The sequence below is a fragment of the Carica papaya genome, chromosome 1 (genome assembly GCF_054855325.1).
Source record: "Carica papaya isolate Zhongbai chromosome 1, ASM5485532v1, whole genome shotgun sequence".
NCBI classification, from domain to species: domain Eukaryota; kingdom Viridiplantae; phylum Streptophyta; class Magnoliopsida; order Brassicales; family Caricaceae; genus Carica; species Carica papaya.
The window spans coordinates 25,132,346-25,159,856 of NC_142309.1; the positions used below are offsets into that span (position 1 = coordinate 25,132,346).

At 34.5% G+C, this 27,511-nt stretch overlaps 2 protein-coding genes and 1 long non-coding RNA gene across 7 annotated transcripts; 1 reads left to right on the forward strand and 2 right to left on the reverse strand.

Moving 5' to 3' along the window:
• Positions 1-2,239: 2,239 nt before the first annotated feature.
• On the forward strand, positions 2,240-22,254 carry LOC110816684 (translation initiation factor). The gene is made up of 13 exons (XM_022044974.2): positions 2,240-2,487; positions 3,651-3,756; positions 4,455-4,759; positions 7,982-8,087; positions 8,173-8,342; positions 8,553-8,658; positions 8,744-8,910; positions 9,287-9,392; positions 16,017-16,364; positions 16,453-16,529; positions 16,608-16,732; positions 20,149-20,400; positions 21,905-22,254. Exons 1-13 carry the CDS (start codon positions 2,318-2,320, stop codon positions 21,928-21,930), a joined length of 2,064 nt encoding a protein of 687 aa, XP_021900666.1. The 5' UTR covers positions 2,240-2,317; the 3' UTR covers positions 21,931-22,254.
• LOC148270470 (uncharacterized) lies at positions 4,319-16,114 on the reverse strand. The gene is made up of 2 exons (XR_015821464.1): positions 16,001-16,114; positions 4,319-4,656 (listed from the first exon to the last, which is right to left on the reverse strand). It is a non-coding gene; the product is annotated as an uncharacterized LOC148270470 (long non-coding RNA).
• On the reverse strand, positions 16,250-27,137 carry LOC110816712 (ChaC-like family protein). 5 transcript variants are annotated; one of them, XM_088222509.1, is made up of 8 exons: positions 26,911-27,135; positions 26,749-26,825; positions 25,766-25,819; positions 25,076-25,132; positions 24,955-24,995; positions 24,795-24,866; positions 24,283-24,362; positions 16,250-16,390 (listed from the first exon to the last, which is right to left on the reverse strand). In XM_088222509.1, exons 1-8 carry the CDS (start codon positions 27,017-27,019, stop codon positions 16,383-16,385), a joined length of 498 nt encoding a protein of 165 aa, XP_088078635.1. In that variant the 5' UTR covers positions 27,020-27,135; the 3' UTR covers positions 16,250-16,382. The 5 variants fall into 5 exon arrangements, with proteins under 5 accessions (XP_088078635.1, XP_021900709.1, XP_088078640.1 ...); XM_022045017.2 differs by lacking the exon at positions 16,250-16,390 and adding an exon at positions 23,723-24,187 and having other exon boundaries at positions 26,911-27,134; XM_088222514.1 differs by lacking the exon at positions 16,250-16,390 and adding an exon at positions 23,723-24,187 and having other exon boundaries at positions 25,766-25,826; positions 26,911-27,129.
• Positions 27,138-27,511: the final 374 nt, after the last annotated feature.

A 27,511-nucleotide genomic window follows, 5' to 3' on the forward strand; every position in this document is an offset into this window, starting at 1 on the left:
CATGGATCGACCGATCGCGTTTAAATAGGAAGTGAGTCTTGATCGTTTATCATGATTTGATCTGGACCGTCCGGTCGCGGGTACGCGGATCGTCAGCGTGGCCTCCCGCGTGGCATCGCGTCAGCGTGCCTTGCCACGAAGCATGCTCCGATTCGTCGGAGTTATTGACTAGGCGTCCTACGTGACACATTTTTTATAAATTATATTTTGACTCCAAGTTTTCGATTTTTCTTTCAGAAACACCTTTAGAATCCAAATTTTCACACATTTCTTCCAAAATTATTTTTAATTTCATTTTTTACCTATTTTTTTTCCTATGTTTACATTAAATAATAATTTATAAAATTAAAAATTAAATTTTATACATAAATTTTAAATTTTACAAATTAATTTCGGTTATTACAATTTCTGTATTAAAAATATATATTTTATTCTATGAAACGAATATATTATGCATGTCCCATAATATGAAATAAATTTTATTGAGGTTAATTTTTGTGGAGCCTCAAATCCAAGTGTAATGAGGTCACTTAGAATCACAACCAATGAGCCCACAGTTCTTTACAAATACAATAAATACAAGCTCTTATTGTAATTAGAGAAACTATTACCTTAATACTAGCGGTTAGGTTATACATGTGATTCAAAAGTCGATCCTAACAAAGTATGAAGGGAATAACATAAACGACAGGTAAAATTTGTTTCAAATTATTATGAAAAGTCTAATAATATATACATTATTTAAGGGGTTGTAAAACTTCGATATTAAGATATTTTGTTAAATAATTTAAATTTTATTTAACAAATTATTATTTTTGAGTTGACATAATGTCAAATATTAAAATTGTTAGTGAAATTATCAGTATTATTACTCTGGGATACAATATTCTATAATAACACAAACTCGACATTCTTCAAACAAGTCTCAAGTATAAATAATATTTACAATGTTACGTTACATTTTTAATTTCTATATATTATAATATATTTTATAATTAATAATGTTATTTACTCAGTCACTTTAAATATAAAAATTTTAATTGAATCATATTTTTGTGAGTAGTGCATTAATAAAAATTTAAAAATAAAAGCTTATTCTATAAGAAGAAAATATTCATACCCATCTCCTTCATAAATATGAAATTTATTATTATAAAATATCCTGTTGACTTTTTACTTAAACACATACTCTATGTACTTCAAAAAATCCGACCTTCCTTTTCCCTTCTCTTTCCCCCGTTAATATAACATACCCTCCTTTGAAAAAGAGGGGGAGCCTGTTCCTTTTTTTTTTTTTTAAATGCTATATGCATAACATATTTATTCATTCAGTCTTAGAAGTTAATAAAAAAATTATGATCTTATATTTGTTTTCGCGTAGGATATTATGTGCAAAAAATAATAATTAAGATAAATGAATAATATACTTAACATTACATATTTATAAAAAATAAATGAATGCAAATAAAATACATATTTTAAAATTTTGAATATAATTAATAAATACAACATTTTGATAAAATAATTTAATTTGTTAAATCGTGTGTTAATGAAATATATTTTTCTACATCTTCATTGTTTAATTAAAAATAATACTATTCAAATATTACGTTATACATAATTAAGTTAATACTATATATATTTATTATTTAAAATAAAATTATTAAATATGTGCACCAAAATGTATTTAATACCTTATAAATTTAAGATTAACTGTTTGATATATTTAAAATTTATCAATATCAACTTATATTTTATAAGGTAAAAAACCACAAAACATCCTCAAGTTTGAATCATACATAAAATTTATTTAAAATAAAAATATATATTTATTTAAAAGTCTATATTATTTAAATTATTAAAATTTAAACTAAATTTAATAATTTTCTAAGGTGAATGCGGAGTTGAATTTGAGTCATTTAGAGTATAATAAAATATTGTGATATTTAAAAATTTATAAATTACCAGCGGAATTTGCCACGTTTCTTTAAGATTCTATCCGTCACTGAAATTGATTTTAAGTACCTGCGCCACTAACGTATATTTCGTGACGATAAACTGCGCTCATGAACGGCTAGGATTTTTCAGTGTGTACAGACGTGGCCGAAACTGGAGGCTCTATGAAGATGGACGGTTCTGATCTCACACATCGGAGAGATCACCAGGCAGGTACACTGCGCCATTCGCACGCTAACATTTCCTCTTAAATGTTGCACCCCCAGTCAAGGTTTAACAGGACAAAGATCAAAGCAACCCACACAGACTATTTTCGCTCTCTTCCTTCCCTGTCGTTGCGGGTGCAGGAAACCTCCCGACAATGGCCGAAGATGCGCTCGGCAACGGTGCCACAGAAGTAGACACAAAGGAACCAGCTCAGGATAGAGTCGACCACGGGCAAGGCACGGAGGAAACATGGACGAAGGATTTACAGTCCCGAATTGTGGCCGCTACGCGCGCTCGTGTTTCTTACTTATTGCAGCAATCAGAGTACTTTCTTTCTCTCTCTCTCTCACTCTACGGATATTTTTGTACGTGTTAATGTGTTTGTATTTAGGTCTGCGTATATGCAGCGGTCAATTGGTAAGATGACTTTGTTCTCCGAGATTTTACTAGCAGGTTGTAGGATTTATGGTTTTTGTAGTGTTCTTTTTTACTTAGGGGGATTTGGTTTCGATTTGACCTTTTTTTGTTATTTGAAATAGTTGATGGTGTTCTTCTTTAGAATTATTTTGTTCTACTAATCTAATCGGGTTTTTAGAAAGGCAGTGGATTATTTCCATGGATTTGTTGAAGGGAATTTGATATCTTCTTCAAATATAGAAACATTTACTGGAGGAAGGAATTCAAAAACCATGGAAAAATTTGGTCTATATTAGCGGCTCTCTGCAGCACAGTGGCTGAGTGAGAAATACATTAAAAGAATGTATTTTATTCATCCCTGGATTATCTTGCTACTTTCTTTTTTAAAGAAAAATCATCGCTGCAAAACTGCATCTCTGTAAGAATGTTTGCCAAAATTATCGTAAAAGCCAAGTCTAAATTTATAAATCGTATACATATGAAACATGGATCTCGTCTGATGCCTAACAGAGAGGTCACTCTTTGTTGGTTGTCAGCAACTGGAATGTTCTTAAGTGGAGTGCCGTGAAGGTGGAAGGCACAAATGAGATGGTGATAATTTAAAAGTACGGCATTATTTTCTAAACTGGTGGCAACCACTTGGTGCCTTGTTTATAAATTTCTTTTCTCCAAAATAAAAACTAAAAAATATGACACAGCTCAGAATGTGAAACAGTGGCTGGTTGTGTTATTAGTGGATTGAGAACTTATGTGCTGATTCTTTCATGTTGTCTGCATAACAGGATTTATGACGTGTGCAAAAATACTTTTTAGAATTTTGAAACTCTTGGTGCATAAAAGACCTTAAAAGAAGTGTGTTATTGGTAGTTTGGTTTTCTCGTTGAACTTTTTTCTTTGAGATAATTCTCGATGAACTTTTTATTTCCTAATTATGTTGAACCAAAGGTTTACTTCAAACTATTTTCTTTACTTTTATTAAATAGTTTATTTAATATTAATGGAGTGCCTTGCAGTAGCAGAATGGTTATGATACTCTTTTTCTTTCTCCGCTTCCCTTGTTCCTTGTGCAGTTTTATTACCTTTGAGGGTGTTAGGAGATTGTTAGAGGAGGACTTGGGGTTGGCTAAATATGCGTTGGATGCGTATAAGAGTTTTGTCAGGGAATGTCTTGCAGTGGTAGGTTTACTGATCTGAATTTTTTTTTTCTCCTGCATTTTTTTGAGCGAGTCATGCTTTCAGCAATATGATTCTATTAGTATTTTTGCGGTATCATTCTTTCTATTAAACGTAAATAAATTAACATTGTTATATTTAGGTGGAAATGGGTAACTGGGCGTACTAGAGTGGTAAATTTGATTTTGAACTGACAGTATATGCAAATGCACAGAGGTATGCTGCATCTAAGATTTGAAGCTCTTGCAGCTTCTTTGGTGCTATGCTATGGAGTGGCTTTCAATTGTGATGTCAAGGCAGGATTCTGCACTTTGTCTTGTATTAACTTTAGCATTGCCTTGAATCACACAATGGATCTGGAAAAGCTTGCTGGGATATATACTGATTTGGGGAAGTTTGCATATGATTCTTTGTGGCAAAATATTTTGATAATTAAACAGTTGGAGCAGAATTTGTTGGTAAAATTAAGTAAGCTGTAACATGGAAGTAATTTATAAATTGTACTGGATGCAATCAGAAAATAAGGAGCAAGTTATGCCATGCCCATAATCAATGAAAAGTAATGTGCATAAACCAAGAAAAATGAGCATCTTTATTTTAATGTGATTTGTCAAAGACCCGCTACATGATCAAGCAAATTATGCTGTTCTGTTTGTTGAATTCAAATTTGTGAAAAAAACCTGCTTCATTTTTCATGGTAGTCTTTAGAAGGTGTTGGTGATAATATGTCCGAGGATTCTGGAAAGGCTGGAAAAAAAGACACTGGTTCAACTGCAAAGGTATCAGACTCACCTCAAGGAATCAAGTCCCAGAAAGACGTGAAGGAAGCTTCCCCTGAAGATGAAGGGAAAATGGAGGGCTCTCCTGTGATGGGTCTTCTTACAGCACATAAAGCACCTAAGTCTGAAACAAAAGAAACACAACATAAGGAAGATAAAGATGTCTCTGAGAGCATGATAAAGGAAGCCATCAAGAAAAGAGTTTCCTATATATTAACAAATTCCAAGTATGTTAATTTTGTGAGTTAGTTATTTAACTCAGTATTATTACTAAAATACTGCTATTTTGATCGTTATTTGTACATAGAATATTGTATTTAAACCGAGCAATTCTTTTATGTTTAGGTTTTCATTTCTGAATTGGTCTTTGACGTAAAGGATGACTAGTTGTTCTTTAAAGGAATAACTATACTGATAACCTTGTTATTTAATGGCAAGATAATATTATGTTTTTTTGTATTCTTGTGTTATCAAAACTCTCTTGTAATAGTAGGATTCTACAACTTGTACATATGCTATACGTACCATACTGGTTAGACTGAAAGTAGTAATTTATAAATTGAAGATTGTATGAGAGCCATATTGATTTTTCCTCCATGTTTTGCATTTTTTCCCTCCTGTTCTCTTTGTCTCTGTATTTACTGTTAACAATACTTGATCTCTTCTTCAACTTAGCAACATTTTCTTTTGTTTGAGCTTTGCCATTTGTCTCTATGATCCTCGCTTTAGCATCTCCAACATCCATTACTATGTTAAAGAAGCTCTAGACTCCATGAATTATCTGGTTTAGAAGTTTCTCTTTCTTATGATATTCTAGGAATATGGGTTTGTCTCTCACATTGATGGAATTGGCTCTTACCCTTCTACTATTTCCGAGTATGACAAAGACATTGCCGACCTAGAATCTGTTGTGTGCAAGCAAAGCAATGCCCTTGTCTTTTCCTGGGTCCAAGCCACAGTCTCATCTAAAATTCTTTGTTGTTTGCTCGATCCCAATATCTCTTATTGCTTGTGAAGTGCAGACCACAATTGAACAACTTCTCCAGGATCCGTGCATTCTTGACTCTTATTACTTTAGTTTGAATTTGCAGTACATCAAACTAAATATATTATGTGGATCTATGGCATCCATTAGGCATTGGTCTACCAAAAATGACATGGTTTTGAGGATCCTTAAAGGGCTTCCTCTCGACTACTAAAATGTTTTTATTAGTCTCAATTCCCAAAAACAGTATCCTCATTGTTGAAGGCTCTGGAGGGAGCTTGTCTTTAACCTCCTCATTGTTTGAGGCTCGGCAGTCCACACAAAATTTCCATAAGGCATCTACTTCTTTGACGAGGGTGATTGGCTTGGCCAAATAATGACTTGTTGTAGCATATCATTACATTGCTGAATCTCATCTTTTTGATAATGAGGATAGCGATATGGATGGGCAACAATTGGGTTTTAAAACCTCCTATAGTGTTACTTGGTGCTCATCATTGTGATTGGGTGGAAATCTAGATGGAGGCTAAAAAATTGAGTCGAGGCAACAAGGACCCACTGTAGCTCCAATTGCATGCTTGTTTCTATTGCAACCATTGAGAAGCGAGGAGTGATGAGATTAGAATCTGGGTACCTTGCAATGTTATAACAAGAACAGGATATAAGAAGGACATCTTCAAGATGCAAAGTTTCAGCTTGTCAGACCCTATGTTTATAGCCAATTAAATCCAAGCACATCCTCGAAACTGTTCAATCGAAGGATGAATAAATCCAGGCAGAAACAAATTGTACCTAGCGGCAGAGGTATTTGCCTGCACACTCCCAGTCTGCAAATTCTCTTTGTTTGTCATCACTACTTCGAAGCCCTCTAGGTACTCCACCATAATTCACAGATCAGAAAGAAATTCTTCATACATAAACCAAGCTCTACCAAAATCAGTGAGAACAAGTAAGGGCATGTCATAATCTAAGGCTTTGACCTTCATTTTGAGGTGTAGGTGCCTTGGTAATGGCGTGAATCTGGATTTTCAGCTCTGATGATTCATTTTTATATCTCCATAAGTTGTAGCAGACTAATTTTTTACAACCGCAACAGGGTAAAAGAGGCTCAGCATAGTTAAGACACAAACCTCTTTGTCTTTATTCCTCCATGGCTGCATGATTTTTAGCCTCCCTGGAACTTTCAGCTTGCCAGGTGATGAGGTACTTATCTTCTTCAGCTATGTGTATGCTTGCAGTAATTCAGCCATCCAAGGGGACTCCATCAAAGTGAGAGAAGTCCAACTTAGCAAATCAAGGGATCGTGCCTCCCTGTCCATGCTATTACCTGCACCCAGGGGCTGTTTTTAGCGATGCTCGTTGCTGCTTCCCTCCATTGTGCTGCTATTGTCTAGCTTGGCCTGTGAGAATTTTCAATAAAGACTCTGATAGTTGCATTATGTGCTCTCCTTGCTGTTCTTGAAATCGTGGCCTATCATGCTTCCTTTTTCTCCTGCTGTTGGTGTGCTCTTCTTGATAAACTGTTGCATGGAAAGTCAGCATATCACTCATGAAGTCTTGCTTTTAAACACTTTGTTATTATCCCAAGTCTGGATTGTGCAATGATCAACTGACTGGAAACATGCGCAAAACTTGCTTGTTGGATTATGGCATCAATGGTCTATGGTTTAGGGGTTATCGAAGAGAATCATTGTTGCAGCGAATATTTATAGGGACTGCTTGCTCCTACAACCTAGGATTCAAAGAGATGTTTTCATGTCTAAGTCCAAATATTCCCTACCTTAAGAACTTGGAAGTAATGTTAAATTAAAGTACTAATACAATATGATTCCTGGTGAATTCCTTGGCTACATCTAACTAAGATAGAGTACTAAGGAGAATCCTAAGTAGAGGCTGGAGTCAACTCAGACTCTGGTGGTGCATTTTCTGCCTCTGCATTGTGTTTCACATGGGTCCCGGGGCTGGTATACCAGATTGGTATTATTGATTGTTGCTTCCAGACATAACATATATTTTGTAGACAATGCGAGTTTAATTTATCCAGGACACGGTACTTAAACTAAAGTGTCAGGCAATAAAAAATTCTTTGATTACCTTTGGAATTATTGGGGAATACAAGCACATTTAACTTCAGAACCTCTAATGGGATGGCCGGTTGGGGGGTTGGGGTGAGGAAAATCTTAAGAAAAATTCCAAAAGTAAAGAAATTCGAAGGTGAGGAAAATAAAAGTCATTGAGAGCACCATAAAGGAAGTCTTCAAGAAAAGAGTTTCCTATCTATTAATTCTATGTGCTTTCATTCTTTGATTTGGTTATTTAACTTGGATCCTTGGATAATGATCCTGCTTCATTAGTCATCATTTTCTACATAAATATATGTTTCCTGTACTGATCTTGGATGTAAAGACAATTACCAGTTATTCAGGGGATTTAACATATAATAGCATTACTTGCTTTATTTCAGGGAACTTACAATGACTGGACTTCGTCGAATTTTGGAGGAAGATCTTACACTTGATAGGCATACTCTTGATCCATATGGTGATTTCATACGCAGCCAGGTAGATGAGGTGAGTTTAGTTTGTCCTTGAGGTACTACATAAACCAAAGTATAAGGCAATGGAGTTTCTTTTGCTTACCTCTGCAATTGATTAGGCGATACAAGCAAATGTAACTTTGGAACCTCTAACTGGGGTTGGAGAGAAAAATCTTAAGAAGAATTCCAAAAGTAAAGAAACTCATAGTAAGGAAAGTAAAGGAGTCTCTGAGAGCGCAATAAAAGAAGCCATCACGAAGAGAGCTCCCTATTTTCTGAAAAAGGCCGAGTAAGTTTGAATTGGTTATTTAATTTAGTATTGTTGGATTAAGGTCCTGCTATATTTAATCATAATTTTACATGTAAACATTTGTTTTTATCCTAATAATTCAGTTATGCATCGGTTTCATTTTTCTATTGGTCTTCGATGTAAAGGGAAATTAACTCTTATTCAGGTAGAGTTAAATAGATAATAATAATATTCACTTGCTTATTTCAGGGAACTTACAATGACTGAAGTCCATCAAGTTTTGGAGGAAGATCTTAAACTTGATAAGCATGCTCTTGACTCATATGACAAATTCATACATGAGCAATTAGATGAAGTGAGTTTAATTTCAGGAGGCAGTACTTAAACTACAGAAGTATCAGACAATCTAATTCTTATGGTTACTGCTGGAATTTGATTAGGCAATACAAACTCATTTGGCTTCAGAACCTCTGGCTGAGGTTGGGGAGAAAAATCTTAAGGATTCCAAACATAAAGAAAGTCAACACGAAGAAAACAAAGAAGTTCCTGAGACCACAATAAAGGAAGCCATCAGGAAAAGAGTTTCTTATATAAAAAAAAATTCAGAGTAAGTTGATTCTTTGAATTGGTTATCTAACTCAGGTCCTGCTTACTTTTTTCTTATTTAATTCCAAATTCCAATTTTTATATTAATATTACTATGCATAATTACAACATGATTTATTTTCAGTTAGAGGTAATAATTAGTCAGGAGATAAATGGAAAAGTAATTAAATTGCCATTTGTTTCGTTGGATTAAAATACTGCTAGTTAAATTATCATTTTCTATATACATACTTGTTCTATTCCTAGCAAATTTGTTACAGGTAGTATATACATATTTGTCCTATTCCTAGGAAATCTGTTACATGTAGGTTTTCATTTTTCGATTGGTTGATAATAAAAATATAAACACGTAATAATCTCACTCACTTTTATTTCAGAAACCTTACAATGACTGGAGTTCGACGAGTTTTGGAGGAAGATCTTAAACTTGATAAATATACTCTTGATCCATACAAGAGTTTCATAACTGAGCAGATAGATGAGGTAACTTTAACTTGGTCATGAGGCCGTACTTAAGCTAAAAATTCAGTCAATCTAATTTCTTTTCATGCTGTTGAAAATCAAGTAATTATAGTTTCTATATCATAAATATTTACTTCCTAATTAGAAGATATGACACCAAGATTGACCATCTCTTTGATTTGACTTGTCATTTACTCTGGAAAATCCTTTCACTAATTAGGAAGATTTTTTTGTGTAAATATGGTAATTTTTGTTTTATAAATACAATTCTTGTATTATTATAAAAAACCATGAAAAACACAAAATTTTCATTCTTCATGGTATTAGAGCAATTCTCTAAAACGAGAAACTTTTTCCTCCTTGTTCAATAGCCTCAATCGTCTCTACTATTTCATCTCAATCTGTTACTAACTCTAATGGAGGATTTGAGTCCAGTGCCTTTATCATTACTGGACACAAATTGAATGACCATAACCATCTTCATTGGTTGCATTCAGTTATGATGTTCATTTGTGGTCGAGGAAAAGATGACTACATTACAAGTGCATTCACTAAACCAAAATCTGAAGATCCACTCTACAAGATGTGGAGAACTGAAAGTAACATAGTCATGTTATGGCTTATAAATTTCATGAGGAATGATGTTGGAGAGAATTATTCTCTATGAAACAGCACAAGGAAATCTGGGATTTGCGCGTGAAACCTACTCAGATAAGGAAGATACAATGGAAGCTTTTGAGATGGAAGGTATCCTCAATGACCTCCTTCAAGAGAACCTCTCAGCCACCAATATTTCAACCATCTGTGTAGGTATTGGCAGCAATTAGATGTGTATGAAACTACTCAACGGGACTGGCCAACCGATGCAGCCAAGTATAATAAAATTGTTGAGAAGAAATGAATTTATGAGTTTCTGTTAGGATCGAAAAAAACCTTGATGAAGTTTGTGGTCGAATCCTAACAATCAAACCTCCTCCTAATCTGCAAGAGGTACTAGCTGCAGTCTGATAGGAAGAAAGCAGGAGAAAGGGAATGATGGGGCCTGGGAACTAGTCCATTAATAATAACGATTTTGCATCACAAAGAACTAAGGACAAGCACACCAATAAGGAAAGGCCATGGTGCAAGCATTATAAGAAACTTGGACACACCCGTAACACCTACTGGAATATTCATGGAAAACCACATGATATGGAAGCCAAAAACCAAGAGGGAGGGATGTGCAAATTATACTACAACCAAGGAACAATCAAACCAATTTGACTAGGAGCAGTTGGAAATCATTCAAAAGCTGCTTGTTGATGCACGACCGACTTTTTTTACTCCAAATTCCAGCCCTTCAGGAATAGCAAATGTGAGGCACAAAGGTATTTTTTCAATAATTCTCAAAACTTATAGGGTGGACAAGAAAAATTTGTGGATAGTCGATTATGGAGCCTCTGATTATATGACTGGTGATGTATATTTTACTCGAAATGTCGCTACTTTTCATGAAAATTTTATTGTCGATATAGCTGATAGATTGGTCTCAAAAGTGATTGGTAGAAGATCTATGGTTATATTAGAAAACCTGACCCTCAATTCAGTTTTATTTGTTCAAAATCTAGACTGCAATTTTTGTCAGTTAGTCAACTTACAAGGGAAAAAAACTGAGTCACTATATTCACCTCTAAATGTTGTATCTTTCAGGATTTAACTTCGGGATGGATGATTAACAGTGTTTAATTTGGAACTTTACATGCTCAAAACAACCGAACCTCATGATAATTTTTTAATGGAAAGAAGACAATGTCAATATAGCTGATAGATTGGTCTCAAAAGTGATTGGTGGAAGGTTTATGGTTCTATTAGAAAACCACCCTCAATTGAGTTCTATTTGTGCAAAATCTGAACTGCAATCTTCTATCAGTTAGTCAACTTACAAGGGAAAAAAAATTGTCGCTATATTCACCTCTAAATGTTGTATCTTTCAGGATTTGACTTTGGGATAGATGATTAACAATGTCGAATTTGGGACTCTACATGCTCAAAACAACTGAACCTCATGAGAATTTTTTTGCGGAAAGAAAACAATGTTTCTTTGCCATCAAGAATAAAAATAGTGAAATAATATTATGAAATCATCGTTTAGGTCATTCAAATATTCTGTATCTCAACAAACTCTCTCATTAGTTGTTTAATCATAACTTTATTGAATTTTAGTCAGAATCCTGTCAATTATCCAAATATGTCCGAAATACCTATCCTATCCAATAATATAAAGAATCAAATCTCATTTAAGCAATTCATATTGATGTTTAGGGACCATACAAAGTCAAGGTTTGACTGGAATAAGATGGTTCATAATGTTCATAGATGACAACTCACACTTTACTTGGGGATTTCTAATGAAGGAAAAATCCAAGGTTGTAAATTGTTCAAGTTCTCAATAAAATAGTGCAAACTCAATTCAACAGAAAAATCCAAATCCTCCACACAGATAATGCCAAAGATTATTTCAGTTTTATCCTTGGAAATATTTGATCGAAGAGGGAATTATCCACAAAAATTCATGCATTGACGCTCTTCAACAACATAGAATAGCTGAAAAGAAAGAGACTTGTATTAGGAATTACATGAGCTATCATGATTTAGTCTCATGTTCCAAAAATTTTACGGGGGATGCCATTCTCACTACAGCTTACTTAGTCAACTGGATATCTTCCCATGTCCCACAATTCCATTCACCTTGTCAAGTCTTCAAAAGTGCCTATCCATCAACATGACTTGTCTCATCAATTCTTCCAAAGGTCTTCAAGTGTTGATAATTTGTTTGTGTTTCTCAACAATTTAGAAGCAAATTTGATCTCCAAGCCATAAAATGTATCTTCATTGGATATACGCCAAATCGAAAAGAATATAAATGTTATTCTCTGGTTACCCAGAAATTCTATCACTTTATAGATATTACATTTTTTAAAAATGAACCATTTTATTCTAAGAATGATGTTAAGGGGGATAATGGAAATACGAAAGAAATTTTTTTTTTTTTGGAAATTTGGGAGCAACACCCAAATACAAGATCCCAAATTTGTTGAGTCAAATCCTCCTAAGTCTATTGTTTCCCCAAACATCAGTTCTAGTTCGAAAGGTCCCTTTCAGAGTATTTCTCCAAACAATGAGAAAGAACTCTTAATATACTCAAGAAGACAGAAAAGCCAGACACTTACGCAGGAACAAATGCACGAAAGAGCTAGTCATGAAGCTGGACATGAGCCATTTTGGGAAGAGACAATCGGGTAAAACTTCTGACAAGTTGACATTACAAGATCTCGATTTACCAATTACTTAAAGGAAAAGAGTCAAATCTCGTATTCATCATCCTATTTACAACTTAATGTCATATAAGAAATTATCACTTGAATATCATGCTTTTTCTACTAAATTCATGGAAATTCAAATTCCTAATAGCATTCAAGAAGCCATGCAAGATCATGAGTGGAAGTAAGCTGTTATTGAAGAACTCAAGACAATTGAGAGAAATAGTTCATGGGCCTTGTTCATTAACCTTTGGAAAAAAAACCTCTGGGATGCAAGTGGATCTTCACTATTAAACACAATGCAGTTGTTAACATAGGCAGATTCACGGGATAGAAAAAACATTTCCTTTCTAAAGGGGGCGACTGACTTTGATTAAAAGTACTTCTGTGAATCTCCCTATTTATTACTTGTCAGTGTTGACTATCCTGGTCAAAATTACTAAGAAATTAGAGAGTATTCAATGTAGCTTTTTTTTGGAGGATGATGACAGTAACAGAAAATATCATTTGCGTCGGTGGGATGATGTGAAGAGGGCTAAGGGGAAGGGGGGCTTGGGGCTTCGGTCTTTGGTGGATTTAAACAAAGCTTTGTTGGGGAAGTGGTTATGGAGATACCATACGGAGGAGGGGTTGTTGTGGTTTAGGGTCATTGGGGCGAGGTGGGGGGACATGGTGGGAAGAGAGAGTGATAGGAGGTTAGCTAGGCCTCATGGGATGGGTCTTTGGAAGGGTATTTGTTTGGGGAGGGAGAAGTTCTTTGAGGGTATTAAGTGGAAGATTAGGAGGGGCAACATTATTAATATTTGGGAGGATGAGCGGTTGGGAAGGGGCAGCCTGAAAAATCTATTTCCAAGAGTTTATAATTTAGTGTTGAGGAATAATGTGGTGGTGGAGGAGGTGTTTAGGGGTAGGGATGGGAGAAGCGGGTGAGATATCGATTTGGTTAGAAATCTGAATGACTGGGAGATTGACGAATATACAAGGATTCTTCAAGTTCTTATGGATGTCCATTTAGATACATGTAATGATAAAGCTACTTGGAAATTCAGGAAAGATGACGCTTTTACTGTGAAATTATTTTATGATTACTTGACGTCCAAAGAAGATAATAAACTGAATTTTCTTGACAAACAAATTTGGAAGGCTAATGCACCTTCGAGTATTGCTTTTTTTTGCTTGGGAAGCTGAACAGGAGTGCATCCTTACTATTGACAAGTTGATGAGGAGGGGACATATTATGGCGAATGGGTGCTACCTTTATTTGGAAACTGTTGATCATGCAACCATCTTCTTCTGTAGTGTTCGGTGACATATAGTCTATGGCATATGGTGTATAGCTTACTGGGTGTAAATTGGGTGATTGGGAGTTCGGTAAAAAATGAATTGTGGGTTTAGGACGGGATGGAGATTAGATATAAGTTTTCTAAATTGATTCATTTGTCTATCTTTTGGGTTATTTGGAAAGAGAGAAACAATAGAGCATTCAATTGGTGTGTGAGAGATATTGGAAGAATTAGAGATAGATGGCTTCACTTTTTTGGATCTCTAATTCTGGGTCATGATTTGTATGGGTGGAATGATTTTGGAAAAGTTTTAAATGTTCTAACCGATTTGTAAATAATTTTATATAGGAGTGATACTCCATTGGTGTTACATACGTAGTATACATGCTTTTATTTTTTTTAAAAAATATATAGGCAGATTCAAGACTTGTTTCATTGCTAAAGTCTTTACTCAAGCCTGTGGTATTGACTACTAGGAGACTTTTATACTCGTTGCAAAACTTAACAACATTTGAGTTCTCTCGTTATTGGCAACAATTCTGATTGGAAGCTTCATCAGTTAGACATCGAGAAAGTCTTTTTCAATGGAGAGTGAGAAAAGAAGTGTGCATGGAGATCCTTGAAGGTCTCAAAGATCAATATTAACTCAAACAAGGTTTGTAAGCGAAATAATCTCTCTATGCTCAAGCAATTGCCCATAGCTTGGTTTAAGAGATTTTCTAAGACTGTAAGAAATTTGGATATGTCCAATGTTAGTCAGATTGTACCCTATTTGTTAAACATTCTCCTAGTTGAAGGATAGCTATCATAATTGTTTATGTAGATGATTTTATCTTAACAGGAAACCATGAAGAGGAGATTATAGAACTTAAAAAAGTTTTAACTCATGAATTTGAAGTCAAAGACCTAGGAAATCTAAAATTTTCTTTGGAATGGAAATTATAAGGTCTCAATTAGGAAGGTGGTTTCACAAAGAAAGTATGCCTTTTATTTACTCAAAGAAATAGGAATTTTGGGTTGTAAGCCTGCAAATACCCCAATAGAAGCAATCACCCAAGGAAAAATGAAGAAGAAAACAATGAATCGACTAGTCATCTACCTCTTACACACACGACCAGATATTGGCTTTACTTTTAGTTTGGCTGGTAGTTCATGAATAATCCTATTAAAGAATACATGAATCGACTATATCATATTTTAAGGTAGTTGAAGAAAACTCTTGGAGGGCTTCACTTCATATAAGACTAAACAAGAATATCGAAGTGTTTATTGATGCATATTTGGTAAGATCTAGTATTGATTGAAGATCCACTTTAGGATATTGTATTTATGTGTGGGGAAATTTTGTTATCTGGCAAAGCAAAAAACAGAAAATGGTTGCTTGGGGTTAGCGGAAGCAGAGTTCAGAGCTATGACCAATGTGATGCGTGAAGGAATGCGGTTAAAATGCTTACTCAGTGAACTTAACATTCAAGTAATTGGTACTATCAATATGATGTGCGAGAGCCAAGTTGCTTTAAGTATAGCTAAGAATTCTGTTCGTCATGATAGGACGAAACATGTGGAAATAGATGGATACTTTATCAAGGAGAATTTAGAAGGGGGAATAATTAACATCTCCTATGTTTTCACTATTCAACAAAGAGAAGATATTTGGACTAAGATGCTAGCAAAGACAAATTTTGAAGATATGAGGTCCAAGCTAGGCTTACATGATATTTACTGCCTAACTTGAAGGGGAGTGTTAAAAATCGAGTAATTGTAGTTGTTATATCAGAAATGTTTACTTCCTAATTTAGAAGATATAGCACAAAGGTTGACCAAACCTCTTTGATTTGGTCTGCCTTTAGTTCTGGAAAATCCTCTCACTTATTAGGAGGATTCTTATCAAACCTCTTTGATTTGATTTGTCATTTGTTCTGGAAAATCCTCTCACTAATTATGAGGATTTTTTTGTGAAAATATGGTAACTATTGTATTGTAAATATAATTCTTGTATCATTATCAAAGGCAATAAAAAAATACAGAATTATCATTCTTCAGTTACCTTCGGAATTGATCAGGTATTACAATCTCATGAAGCTCCAAAACCTCTATCTAGGGTTGGGGAGAAAAATCTTAAGAAGAATTCCAAAAGTAAAGCATCTGAGGGAAGTTCTGATTCATTAGAAGGTGAGACTGATGAGGAAGAACATAAGGTGAAATCCAAAAAGAAAATTGTTCCAAAAACAAAAATGCAGAAACCAGAGCGGCTTAAAAAACGGAGTATACCTGAAAGTAATACAAAAGCGTCTGCCAAGAAGAGGATGAAGCCTTCACAAAAGAATTCAGTGGATGATATTAATGCAGAAGACAGTGAAATTATCTCCGATGATAGCCAGCCTCAATCATCTGCTGAGAAGCCTATGAAGGTTTGCCGTTTTCATTTGTTAAAAATCTGTGCAAAGGTAAAGTTCTAATTTAGTCAGTATCCTTTAACTCAATTTTACTATTATGCAGAAAAAAGAAGTATTGACTCCGGCATATGGAAAACAAGTAGAGCATCTAAAATCAGTTATCAAAGCATGTGGGATGAGGTTTTAATTCAACTCGTTTGTTTATTAATCCAGATCTTTTTCTGGTGGATTCCTTACTTTTGCTTATTTCATATGCAGTGTTCCCCCTTCTATTTACCGGAAAGTAAAGCAGGTTCCTGATAACAAACGGGAGACCCACTTGATAAAGGAACTTGAAGAGATTCTTGCTAGAGAAGGACTGTCTGCAAATCCTTCCGAAAAAGGTAAAGTTTGCCACTGGTTGGTAGCTCTGGTTATAGGCTCGCAATAGTAAGTGTGCTGTATGCTTTTTTATTTTTGCTCTGTAATATGCTGATTGCTGTTGTGTGGAGGTACGATAGAGTCCAGTATATGTGATGCGCTTAGAGATGGCAAAATCTTACCTGGCCTTGTAAATCTGATTCGATTTATTCAAAAAAATCTGCTGAAAGTTACTTGAAACCCAAATGACCTAAACTAGAAATAACCTAAAACCTGGAAAACTGAATAAGCCCCAATCTGTGCATTTGTAGGGCGGTAGGGATAGGTGCAAGAGAAAGGGAAAAGGAATGAAACTAATCTCTATCTCTAATATATCCTATAATTGAACTGATCTTTTGGAAAGAATTAGCCAAAGTATGTGCTTGGCATTCATATTGGATTTCTTGGCATGCTGGAAATGACTTGGTTAATCATATTCAAATCGCAGGATGTTTTGGTTTTGTTTTGGATTTTTTTTAAATGTAGAACAAGATGTTTTGTTAAAGTTCTTTAACAAACATTTCTTTTTAAAATAAAAGTATGAATTATATTAATAGGCATCAAGGTGGTGCCAACTCGTATGCAAATATTTACCTATCTATCAAGATTTTAATAAGATTCTCAAAATTTTTTATTGAATACAGAAGATGGTCCAAAATAAAAAAAAAACGAGGAGTCTGGAACCATCTATTCAAATCATATCAAAATCCCTCTCATTCTCAATCCCCCTCGCCCCCCCAAAGCTTTTCTATTTCTCTTCTTCCATAACACTCAAAAGATGATGAGTGGAATAAGATCAATTACATTTCCTCCACAAATTATGCTCTTCCCCACTCAAATTTCATCTTTGACTGACCGAGTGATCACCCAGCTGATACTCAATTAACCATAAATCATCGACCATAACTTGTATGCCATCGGACACCATAAAAGGAAATGGCTACAAGTCTCCGCAACTCCTTTATACAAGTACATCCATTTGTCATAATCGTATCACTTTTCATCAATTTATCAATCATCAGAATGTAACATCCATTCGCTTCCCATATGAAGAAATCCACCCTGGGAGGAGCGTTAGCCTTCTATTTCTGTCTAAAAGGAAACTTGCTACCTTCTCCTGCTTAGTCGAATGCTTTAAAGAGATTTGATTGTAAAAGATCCAAATTTACTAAGACTTCATATGGGTTGATCGTCCCTTCTGTCCGGGACAATGGGAGATAGGATAAATAGGAGGTTCTCATATTTGTTGATCTTGCTATCATTGAGGTTTCTCTGTACATCTACCTGCCACTCCTTAGCTCCCCCCATATCTCTGGAAGATTCACTCACCGGAATATCTTTCTGTTACGCTATGGTGAAAATCTACAGATATTAATCTCTTATGGTTCCACCTTTCAACCATGGGTCTTTGACTGGGTAATTGCTGGTCCGGTTGGTGGGACAATTTGGGCTTGGGATGACTTATATGTAAAAAAAAATATAGCAAATTTAATCCCTTTATTGTTTTTTAGATTCTTTGAAAAGAGAGAAATGTTAAAGCTTTTAAAGGTGTAGTGATTAATATGTATAGATTAAGAGATAGATGGATTCACTATTTTAGATTTATTTTGTTAAGTTATGACATTATTAGTAATGAGAATTTTGGGAATATCATAGATACACTGACGTTATTGTAAATTTTTTGTACATGGGTAGTAACTCCGCTTTTTTGGTACCTTATTAATATATACTTCACACTTTTTTTCTCAGAAAAAAGTGGGTCTTTCGAAAAACTAATTCGGTCACCCTTTCCAGCCTTCCATTGATACCCGTATGAAATCTGGCTCTACCCATGCACATCTTTTTCCACAAGCCTTTCCGTATGGTGTTGTCAAGTTCTGGTGTATCTACCTTTCTCATCTACACTATACTTGACTTCTATCACCCTTATCCACCATGTACGCTCTTCATGCATAAACCCCCACAACCATTTACCTTGTAGGGCCAAGTTTATATCCACTAGGGACCTTAGCCCCAATCCTCTGTGAGTGATAGGCTTCTTGATCTCCTCCTATGCTACTAAATGAGATCTTCTTCTTTCATTTGAATCCCTCCATAAGATTCTACATTATATGGTTTCTATTCTCTTGGCAACACTTGCTAGAACAGTGAACAGAAACATGTAATAAATGGATAAATTTCAATGTTCTTTAAGTGGGTGTTACTCTCCCACCTTTAGAAAGAAGAACCCTCTTCCGTCTCAGCAACTTCTTCTCAAAACTATTCATCACTAGATCCCGAGCACTTATCTCTTTGTAATTAGCTCCCAGTGGTAACCCAAGTACTTAATTGACAACTTAACAGCTTTACAACCCAGCACCCTCGCCAACCTTGCAGTATCGCTATGATTCCCCAATTTAACCATCTCAGACTTGGAAGGACTAATAGGCAATTTGTTTAGTTAATTTGTCATAACAGTTCCAATCTTTTGAATTCATGCATAGTACTAGGGAAAACATCACTTCGTGTAAATTTCCGGACTGGAGGTATCATGTTCCTTCTTATTTTGTCCAAAATGTAAAGGGAGAAGGTCATGTTTATGTAAAGGGCTAAATGCATCATCTGTACTTGTAATTTGGTTGGGTATGGGAAAGGAAAAGAAGAACTCTGGACTCATCTCGTCTTCCTTTTTGGAACTTATGGTGTTATCCCCTGAACTCTTAAAGCATCTAGATTCTAGGTTCTGTATTGCCATTGATTGCTATTTAGTGGAGAGTTGGTGTTGTGTATGAGGACACAATGTTTATCTAGAAGTATGCGAATATAATCATTGATGTGCTTCTGTTCCTGTTCCCGGTCAGTCTTTCATGGTATTAAATTTGCAGGGTCCAAGTTCATTGGTTTTCTGGGATTGGTGATTTTAGGAATTATAAGAGGGTGTTTGAGATTATGTACAAAAAGTATGTTGATAAGGTGCTTTAACTAGCTTAAGGTACATAAATTGTTACTTTAAAAATAAGCAGTTTTGCATTTAGATTAAGTTTGGCTTGCAAAAAATAAATAGTTATTTTTTATAATTTTTTTATTAGTCTTAATTTTAAGGGGATATTTAAGAGAGTAGTTAAGTAAATTTGTTAGATAAAAAAAATTAAGAAACTAAAAAAGTTCGGGGTGCTTATTTTTATGTTATTAGAGTCAGTTTTAAGAACCTAATAGCATCCTGTTTTTAATGTTAACAAAGTGGAATTTGTACAGTGTTTTAACTGAAAGTTGGCTACGTATGACTGGATCATTTTCTTTTAAAATAATGCTGGTGGTTGAGATTCAGTAGGAAAGTTTCATCCTGAGTTTGTTATAATAGTTACATGAGAGGATGATGAATGCATTAATACAACGAATTCTGATTTCTTTTTATCCGCAGAAATCAAGGGAGTAAGAAAGCAAAAGGAAAGAGCAAAGGAACTCGAGGGGATTGACGTGAGTAATATTGTTTCAAGTTCACGCAGAAGGTCTGCCACCAGTTTTATTGCTCCACCAAAGCCCAAAATTCCAGATGAAAATATTGTTGATGATTCTAAAGATACTGATAATGAAAATGAAGATGATGAGGGCGATGATGAAGACGATGATAATAATGACAGTGATGAGAGCCACAGTGAGGAGTTTGATGAGGGTAAGTGTTTCATAAATTTTTAATGGTTTCTTTTTGTTTGCTGCTTACTTTATGACTGGGCTTGGGAATTAAGAGAATGGTAGTGGTGATTAGTGAAGGTTGTGGTCTGTCATCAATATTTTAACATAGGTCAAGCACCGTCAATTTCAGTATTTCTTTTTTGCAAAGGATCAAACCATGCTCTAATGTAATAAGTAATCTTGATGCAGACGCAGAGTAGAATATTGTCACAACTAGTATTTCTCCTAGCTTTTAGTTTCCCATAATTAATTTCAAGCTTTTCTATTTAAGTCATTTGACCCAATAGGGTGCTTGGTTTATTAAAAAAATCTGCTTAAAAAGTGCTTCAAAGGCACCTAGGTGCTGATTAAAAATAATTAATTATGAGTTTGGTTAAAGATGTTTACTAAAAACATAGGTAAAGTAAGTATTTTGAATCAACATCCTAAAAGTCAGGGGAATTTTTCTTTTTTCTTTCCTCCTTTTTTACGTGAGAGGTAATTAAATGGTTTTCTTATTACTATAGCAAACTAATATTAGAATAGCATGATTAAAGTTGGTTATGAGTATCTAATAAATAGCTAACTCATTACATTACCAAATAGGTAAATTTGAATAGAGCGTTTAGAGCTACTCATAAATACTTTTAAGGCAAATCAAGGCCTATATATTGAAGAAAAAGAATCACAAAATATCCTTATTATGTAATGAAGCTCTGGATGGTTTTTGGTTCTCCTTTTTCTTTTTCAATAGTAATCTTAGAGCTCTATAAATTATATGGGCTAAACATCATAATTTGTAATCTCATATTAATAGGAGTTAGAATTCCATATCCTTGGAAGACTTTGAGTTAACAGACTTGTTTCCTGCTGCATGAAATTGCAAATTCCTTCTATGATACTCTTCACCTGTAGTAATTATAACTAAAATCTTCATGCTTAGTTTAGTAAATATGAATGAACTTTTTGACTGCTTTTGCATACGAACTAGTTAATCTTCATTTATATAAAATTTAAGAATAAATAAAGTTTGGTCTATGTTATATATATCCAAATAAAAAAAGGTACGTAATATATTATATTGATATGGAAACACTTAATACTCTTTTATGTTCACTTTCTAAATTATTTTGTGTTTGTGTAGAAGAATATTTTGACTATTGAAATGAAATGTGATTTGAAAACGATAATAAAAATATTGTATAATTTGGAAAACATGATTTTATTGTTTTAAAATGCATACTATATTTTCAGTATCATTTCCCAAACCATGTTCTCATTTTCATCAACCATACAAATTTTTCTATACAAACATAGGTAAATTTTGACAAAACGTCAGAGTTTTCTATAACTAAAGAGGGCCTTAGTTTCTTATTGCTCTAATTTGAATGTACAATTAGTGAACATTGAGCATTCTGTAATATCACTGATTGAGCATTTTGTAAGTTACAAATTGGAAGTCATCATCTTGTTTCTCCTTACATTCTCCCTCTACCGTATTGCAGAAGAGGATGACGAGGAAAGTGATTAATCCAGTATTAGAGTTCAAGATGTCCAAGAACAAGATGTTTGGGGCAGTTAGAAAAAATAGATGTATTATTATTTTTATTTTAGATAAATTTCTTTTTGTTATTCTAATATGTGGAGTTGGTGAGGGATCCAGGATCTATCTCTGCTTGGGCTTGTCATTGGTATGATGATCCATGAACAGAGATTCGTAGAATTGTGCAGTATTAGTTTGATCCAAAAGGTGTGTTCTAAGTTTAAGACATTTTTCAGTTGTAAATATGCTGATGGCTTGTGAAAACAGTCAGAACTGTTCATGTTGACCATCGTTAATTTCTTTTTCGACTCACATTATTTACCCTGATTGATGGATCTGAGGTCTATTTTTAAGAGGAAGCTAAATCTATTCGAACCTCCTGAATGGATCCCCATCCAACTTTGTGGTTGTCTCATATGAATCAGGCAGTTTGTGTCAACTAGCCAGAGGTTTTGATTGAACGGTGGAAATTTCTGCCACTTTTCTTGGTAGGTAATGCTGGAATTGGGTAATCTCGAAGGTCTTGCCTCGATTTTGATGTGGTTTTTTCCTTGTTTTGCAGAATGTAGTAGAAACCAAATACTAACATGATTGAGAAAATTATTGTGTGAAGATGTTATTTTTTAGATCTAAAACTGGAATTTTTCATATACTCCCAATACCACAGGTGCTATTTCTGAAGCAGCCTGTTCTGTCGAGAGTCATTCAGTTGAGCATCCATTCAGTAAGTGATGCCACTGGCTACTAGTGTTCTGTTGCCCTCGTAGTTATCAGATATTCAGAGAAGCTAATGGCAGTATCTATAAATGGTTTAATATGGTTTGATCAATAACTTCGCCTCATAATAGAGCCAAGATCTGTTTAGCCCGATGGTAGAATATTGAAATTCAATGTCCAAAACGATTGGTATATTTGTCGGGGGGGATTTTGTTGTGTTTTAAATTTATAGGACAAATCATGAAACTTTTAGGTTGTTTAATGTTCAAAAAATATTTTGTTAAATTACTTTTTTATGAGGTTTAAACTTTGATTCATATAATTTAGGTTTTTTTTTTTTTTTTATTAAGAAAAATATATACAAAAATGTTGGCCAAAAGATCTTAACATTTTCTTTTCCTATTAGAAGTACGAAGATGATCAGGAGACAATTAAGGCCCCCTAAAATGAAATTGTTATTATCATTAGAATCAGCTCTTATAATATTTGGGGAAAAAAAAAATTTCAGGGAGAATATAAATGTTATTCTGACTTTGTAATAATGCATACAAAAGGTCAAGGATTTTAAGGAGGCTTAATCTACCAATAACTAAGTATTGACTTATAAATTAAGTTTCAAATTTTAATTCTTTTAAGAGATTCAAAAAGTTTTTTCGTGAATTTTCTAGACTTTTAAAGTATTAAATCTTCTCAAATTTCCAGTTTAGAAGTTGAACAAATGAACTTAACTGGATCCTAAGATGCATAATTTACTCTATATTCTCTATTATATGTTAATACGCTATCATATATATTAAAATTTTCAAAAATAAACTCTAAAACAGTGTCTTAATGTGATAGTACCATAACAGGCAACACGTTAATTTTCATAATGTATTACGAAGGGGAGACAAAAAAAAAAAAAAAAAGGAACGCTCTTCACTTGCAGATCAGGGAACAAGTAGGAAATTCACTGGTTTTTACAGGGAAAAGTCCTTTTCTGAAGAAACAAGTACAATTTTTTGGTCTGACAAAAATAAAAATAATTTCGTTAAAACTGTCTTCTAAAAGAAAACATCCAGTATACACCTATTACTTTTTTAATGAAAGATAAAAAATATTTTTTGAGTTTTACAGTCCTCGGATGTATTTTAAGGGGTGTAGCATTAAAGCACCCTTGGTAACACCAATCATGGTGGTAATACATTGTTTTGATACAGCCCAGAAATGTTGGTCCATGTAAGGGCATAAGAATGCAATGATCTTCAACCTTAAACAATAGAATCAGCCTTCTCAAGCTCCAGATTCAGAGGTATACCTTCCGGTCAGAGACAATAACTATTAACCTAAAAGTTGGCTTAGTGAAATGGACTCTCCATCAGAAGATAATGATTCAATAGATTGCCTCGGGGAATAAACTGAGGCTTAGTATGACGGTAACTTGATCTAATTTTCTGTAAACTGTAGGATCATGAACCAGTATTTTCTCTCTCCAAGAGAATACGCCTTACTTCATTAGCGAGATCTATAACATGTTTATCTTTACATCCTGTAGGGTTAAAAAAAAAAAAAAGAGAAAATCTGCTAGAAGCACAGTGTTGCAATGATTTACAGCAAACAAGCTGAGTTCTCAAGGATGCGTACCCGATTGAACGAGAGCCTTTTCAAGTTGGAAAAGGTAGTCTCTGTTGGGTCCAGAGGGGCCTTCGGCGTTAACAATTTGACTGCAGAAATGGGAAAAAGAAAAGGAGAAAACTAGTTATTCATAGCCAGGCCTTAAACCCAGTAGGAACTAAGGTGCACTATAATGCAGGAGCACCCATTTAGCAATCTGCAATCAGACGGGAGAACAAGGTCACCTCCTGACAAAATTTCATAGCAATGTCATCTGAACTTATATTTATTAAACATAAAAATACAGATGTTTCAAGGAGCAGAGCAGATAAAACCGTTAGAAATTTATTATAAGTTATGGACTGTAGAGACCTTTCTCTTCTGCAGTGCGGTCAGTGACAATTGTAGTATTAGGTCTTAATTTATGAGCCTGTGGCTCAAAATACATCTAGAGGTGAAGTTTCATATTCATGAAGAATTTGTCATTCAAATGAGTGACATTCTCAACCGACAGCTAAACTGCACATATAGACGAAACATACTTGGCAATATCTTCAAGAGATGCTGGCCCTAGATAATTTTTGTTGAGCTTCTTGTCAGGAGATGCTATGTATCTGCAAATGGTGTCAATGTGGTTCTAGTTAACTCTAGGAAATACAGAGTACATAGACATAGTAGGCCATGGCTGCTTCTACCACTTACACCATGACTCCTGAAATTGCTGGAGTTGATGCATTAGGCTCCTGAAATATTTATTAGTAGTCATTATATGACTGATAAAAGCCTAGCATCCATAACTGAAGTCTTAGCACTCAGAACTCACAGTGAAGAAGTCAAGATAAGCCTTTTTGTCATACTGTTTTTCTCTCACTTCTAAATACTGCCATAAAAGACAAAGAAAGTGAAAGAAATAAATCAACAATTGAATCAGAAAATAATAAAATGTGGTTGAAACAAACAGATTCACAACCAAAATTGGAATAACAAGGGTAATTCTAGAAATTCTGGATGATAAAAGTACAAGGTACGTCAGTGTTCTAGAAGGATTAAGTGCTCACAACTTGTATCGACATTCATTCTTATGAAAGAAAAACCAAAATACAGAAGGAAGGGTCTGGCAAGCTTATAAGGATAAATGTACTTTCTGACAGAAGAGGTCTAATACGAAAAAATAAGCTCATCTTTGCCTTTTCGATGCCACCATTTTTTTATGCGTCTAGACATATTCATGCTTGATAATTTAGCTAAATTATGGGTATGTGTCTTATATCATGATCATGTGTAACTAAAACAGGATTCAGTGAGATGACAAGAAGTTTCCAGGAGGCCTTTAACATGAAGAAAACACACTGAAATAGCCAAAAAATAATGAGCAACCTCACATACACTGGAAGCATAAAAGGTACAACACAACTACAAGAAATCAAAAAGAAGAAAAGAAAAAGCTACAGCAGAGAGCAGGAGTAAACTAACAGCCTAAGTTTGAAGTAAAAAGGCATACAGAAAACAATACCGTGAATGCAGTTTCTTTATCTTCCTTCTTAGAAATCTTGTAGGCAGCTCCCCACTGTGACCTTGCAACATCAAGGAACAATCTACTTCAGATATTGAGTCTCATTTGATAATCTTGCATCCATATTGAGAAAACAGATTTTATGCATATTGACAATGTAGTTCTGTTGTGGTAGGGTAAAGCTTAAAAATCATGTGTTGTTGAAGGAAAGCAGCTGCATTTTATTTTTAGACAATCTATTCCTGATCTATGCCTGTTTTTCTTAAAATTCAAATAGAAGTATTAGTATTGAGAATCTTCTATTTCCACCATTAGATATGTAAATATGTAAATCATGTAATTTCCACAACCTAGACATTTTTCCTCCCTTCAAATATATTTCCTCTGCAACAATGTTATGGATGTAAATACCCAGAATCATGACATGATAATTGAGGATTTCAGCTATGTTTCGCGGGCAAGAATTCATTTCAGAACAGGAGATATCGACAATAACGCTTCTGACTCCTCAAAAACTCTAAAAAAAAGAGGCATAATTCTGATACTTGGACCAAAAAGGGAAGGAACATAATCTCCCGCTACAATACCTTGATTATGGCGGGTAAATTAAGAATAACACTGATATTACGACCTAAAAATCATCTCTCTCCCAATCAGATATCCACATGAATCCATAAATTATCGAACTGCAAGTAGCAGTCAATCAATCACGAGCCAATTATTTCCTTGTCATGAAACCCACCAATTAAAATCAATTCTGTCGTCGGTTATCATAAGAACCCATAAATTAGAAGCCAATTCTTTCCTCCATTACTAATTGCTAGAATATTTTGTTGAATGTTTGAACCTCCACTGTAATTGCTAAGTAACTCTGATAGTTTCAGAACTCATAACCATACACTTACTCCTTGCGTATTCTCATTCTTATCATTATATTAGACGTATTTAAACGAAAGTGAAAGCAAGAAAGAAAGAGCACATACACAGACTTCCCCATCTGCAGGAATCAATGTGACTGTTCTTCCTGGATAATCGATTGTTCCTCTGTGATCGGTGCTTCCTACATCAACACCATTTAATGATTCATAAATAATGAGTCCATACGTATCCAGACATTCCAAGAAAAGGAGAGAAGGAGATAGAACCTTGATAGAAGACACGGCGGTACCCCTTGATGAAACCAACGAGGCGCTCATCGTAGTTGAAACCGGCTTTCCATATAAGAGAACCATATCCAAACACCCACATAACCATTTCCCTCTCTTCCTCTGGCCTTCTCGGCTTTTTCTCTGTTTCGCGGTAGAAGGTGCAGAGAGAGAGAGAGAATCGGAGGAGACCGGGCCAATTGGAGAAGAGAGAAGAAAAATGATCCTACTGGTCTTTTACTGTATGAATCTGACGGCGGGGAGAGATGTTAGAGTACATTCACTTTTATGCTACTAACCAATTGCGTCCAATCAGATATCTCCGTGGTGATTAAAAAAAAAAAAAGAAAGAAAGATACTTGTAATTGACTGGGACACAATTCTTGTGGGGTCCGCCGGAAATATTCCTGTCTGAATATTTTAGAAATTAGCATTTACGAGTTTATAGTTTTATTGTATTAAATTAAATTATTATTTCATACAAAATTTGTCCAAAAAAAAAAAAAAAAGCCAAATGACCCAATGGAAACTCCTACAAAATCATCATATGAGTTATTTGGCAAATTTAAATTTCTATATATTCACTATATGATATAAATAA

Coding starts and splice junctions, on each gene's coding strand:
- LOC110816684 (XM_022044974.2), top strand. CDS start 2,318: ATGGCCGAAGATGCGCTCGGCAACGGTGCCACAGAAGTAGACACAAAG. Junction 2,488..3,650: donor TACTTATTGCAGCAATCAGA/GTACTTTCTTTC, acceptor TTCCTTGTGCAG/TTTTATTACCTTTGAGGGTG. Junction 16,365..16,452: donor CTGCTGAGAAGCCTATGAAG/GTTTGCCGTTTT, acceptor ACTATTATGCAG/AAAAAAGAAGTATTGACTCC.
- LOC110816712 (XM_022045017.2), bottom strand. CDS start 27,019: ATGGTTATGTGGGTGTTTGGATATGGTTCTCTTATATGGAAAGCCGGT. Junction 25,820..26,748: donor CTGCAGATGGGGAAGTCTGT/GTATGTGCTCTT, acceptor GCAAGGTCACAG/TGGGGAGCTGCCTACAAGAT. Junction 24,363..24,794: donor TCTCTTGAAGATATTGCCAA/GTATGTTTCGTC, acceptor CCATTTCTGCAG/TCAAATTGTTAACGCCGAAG.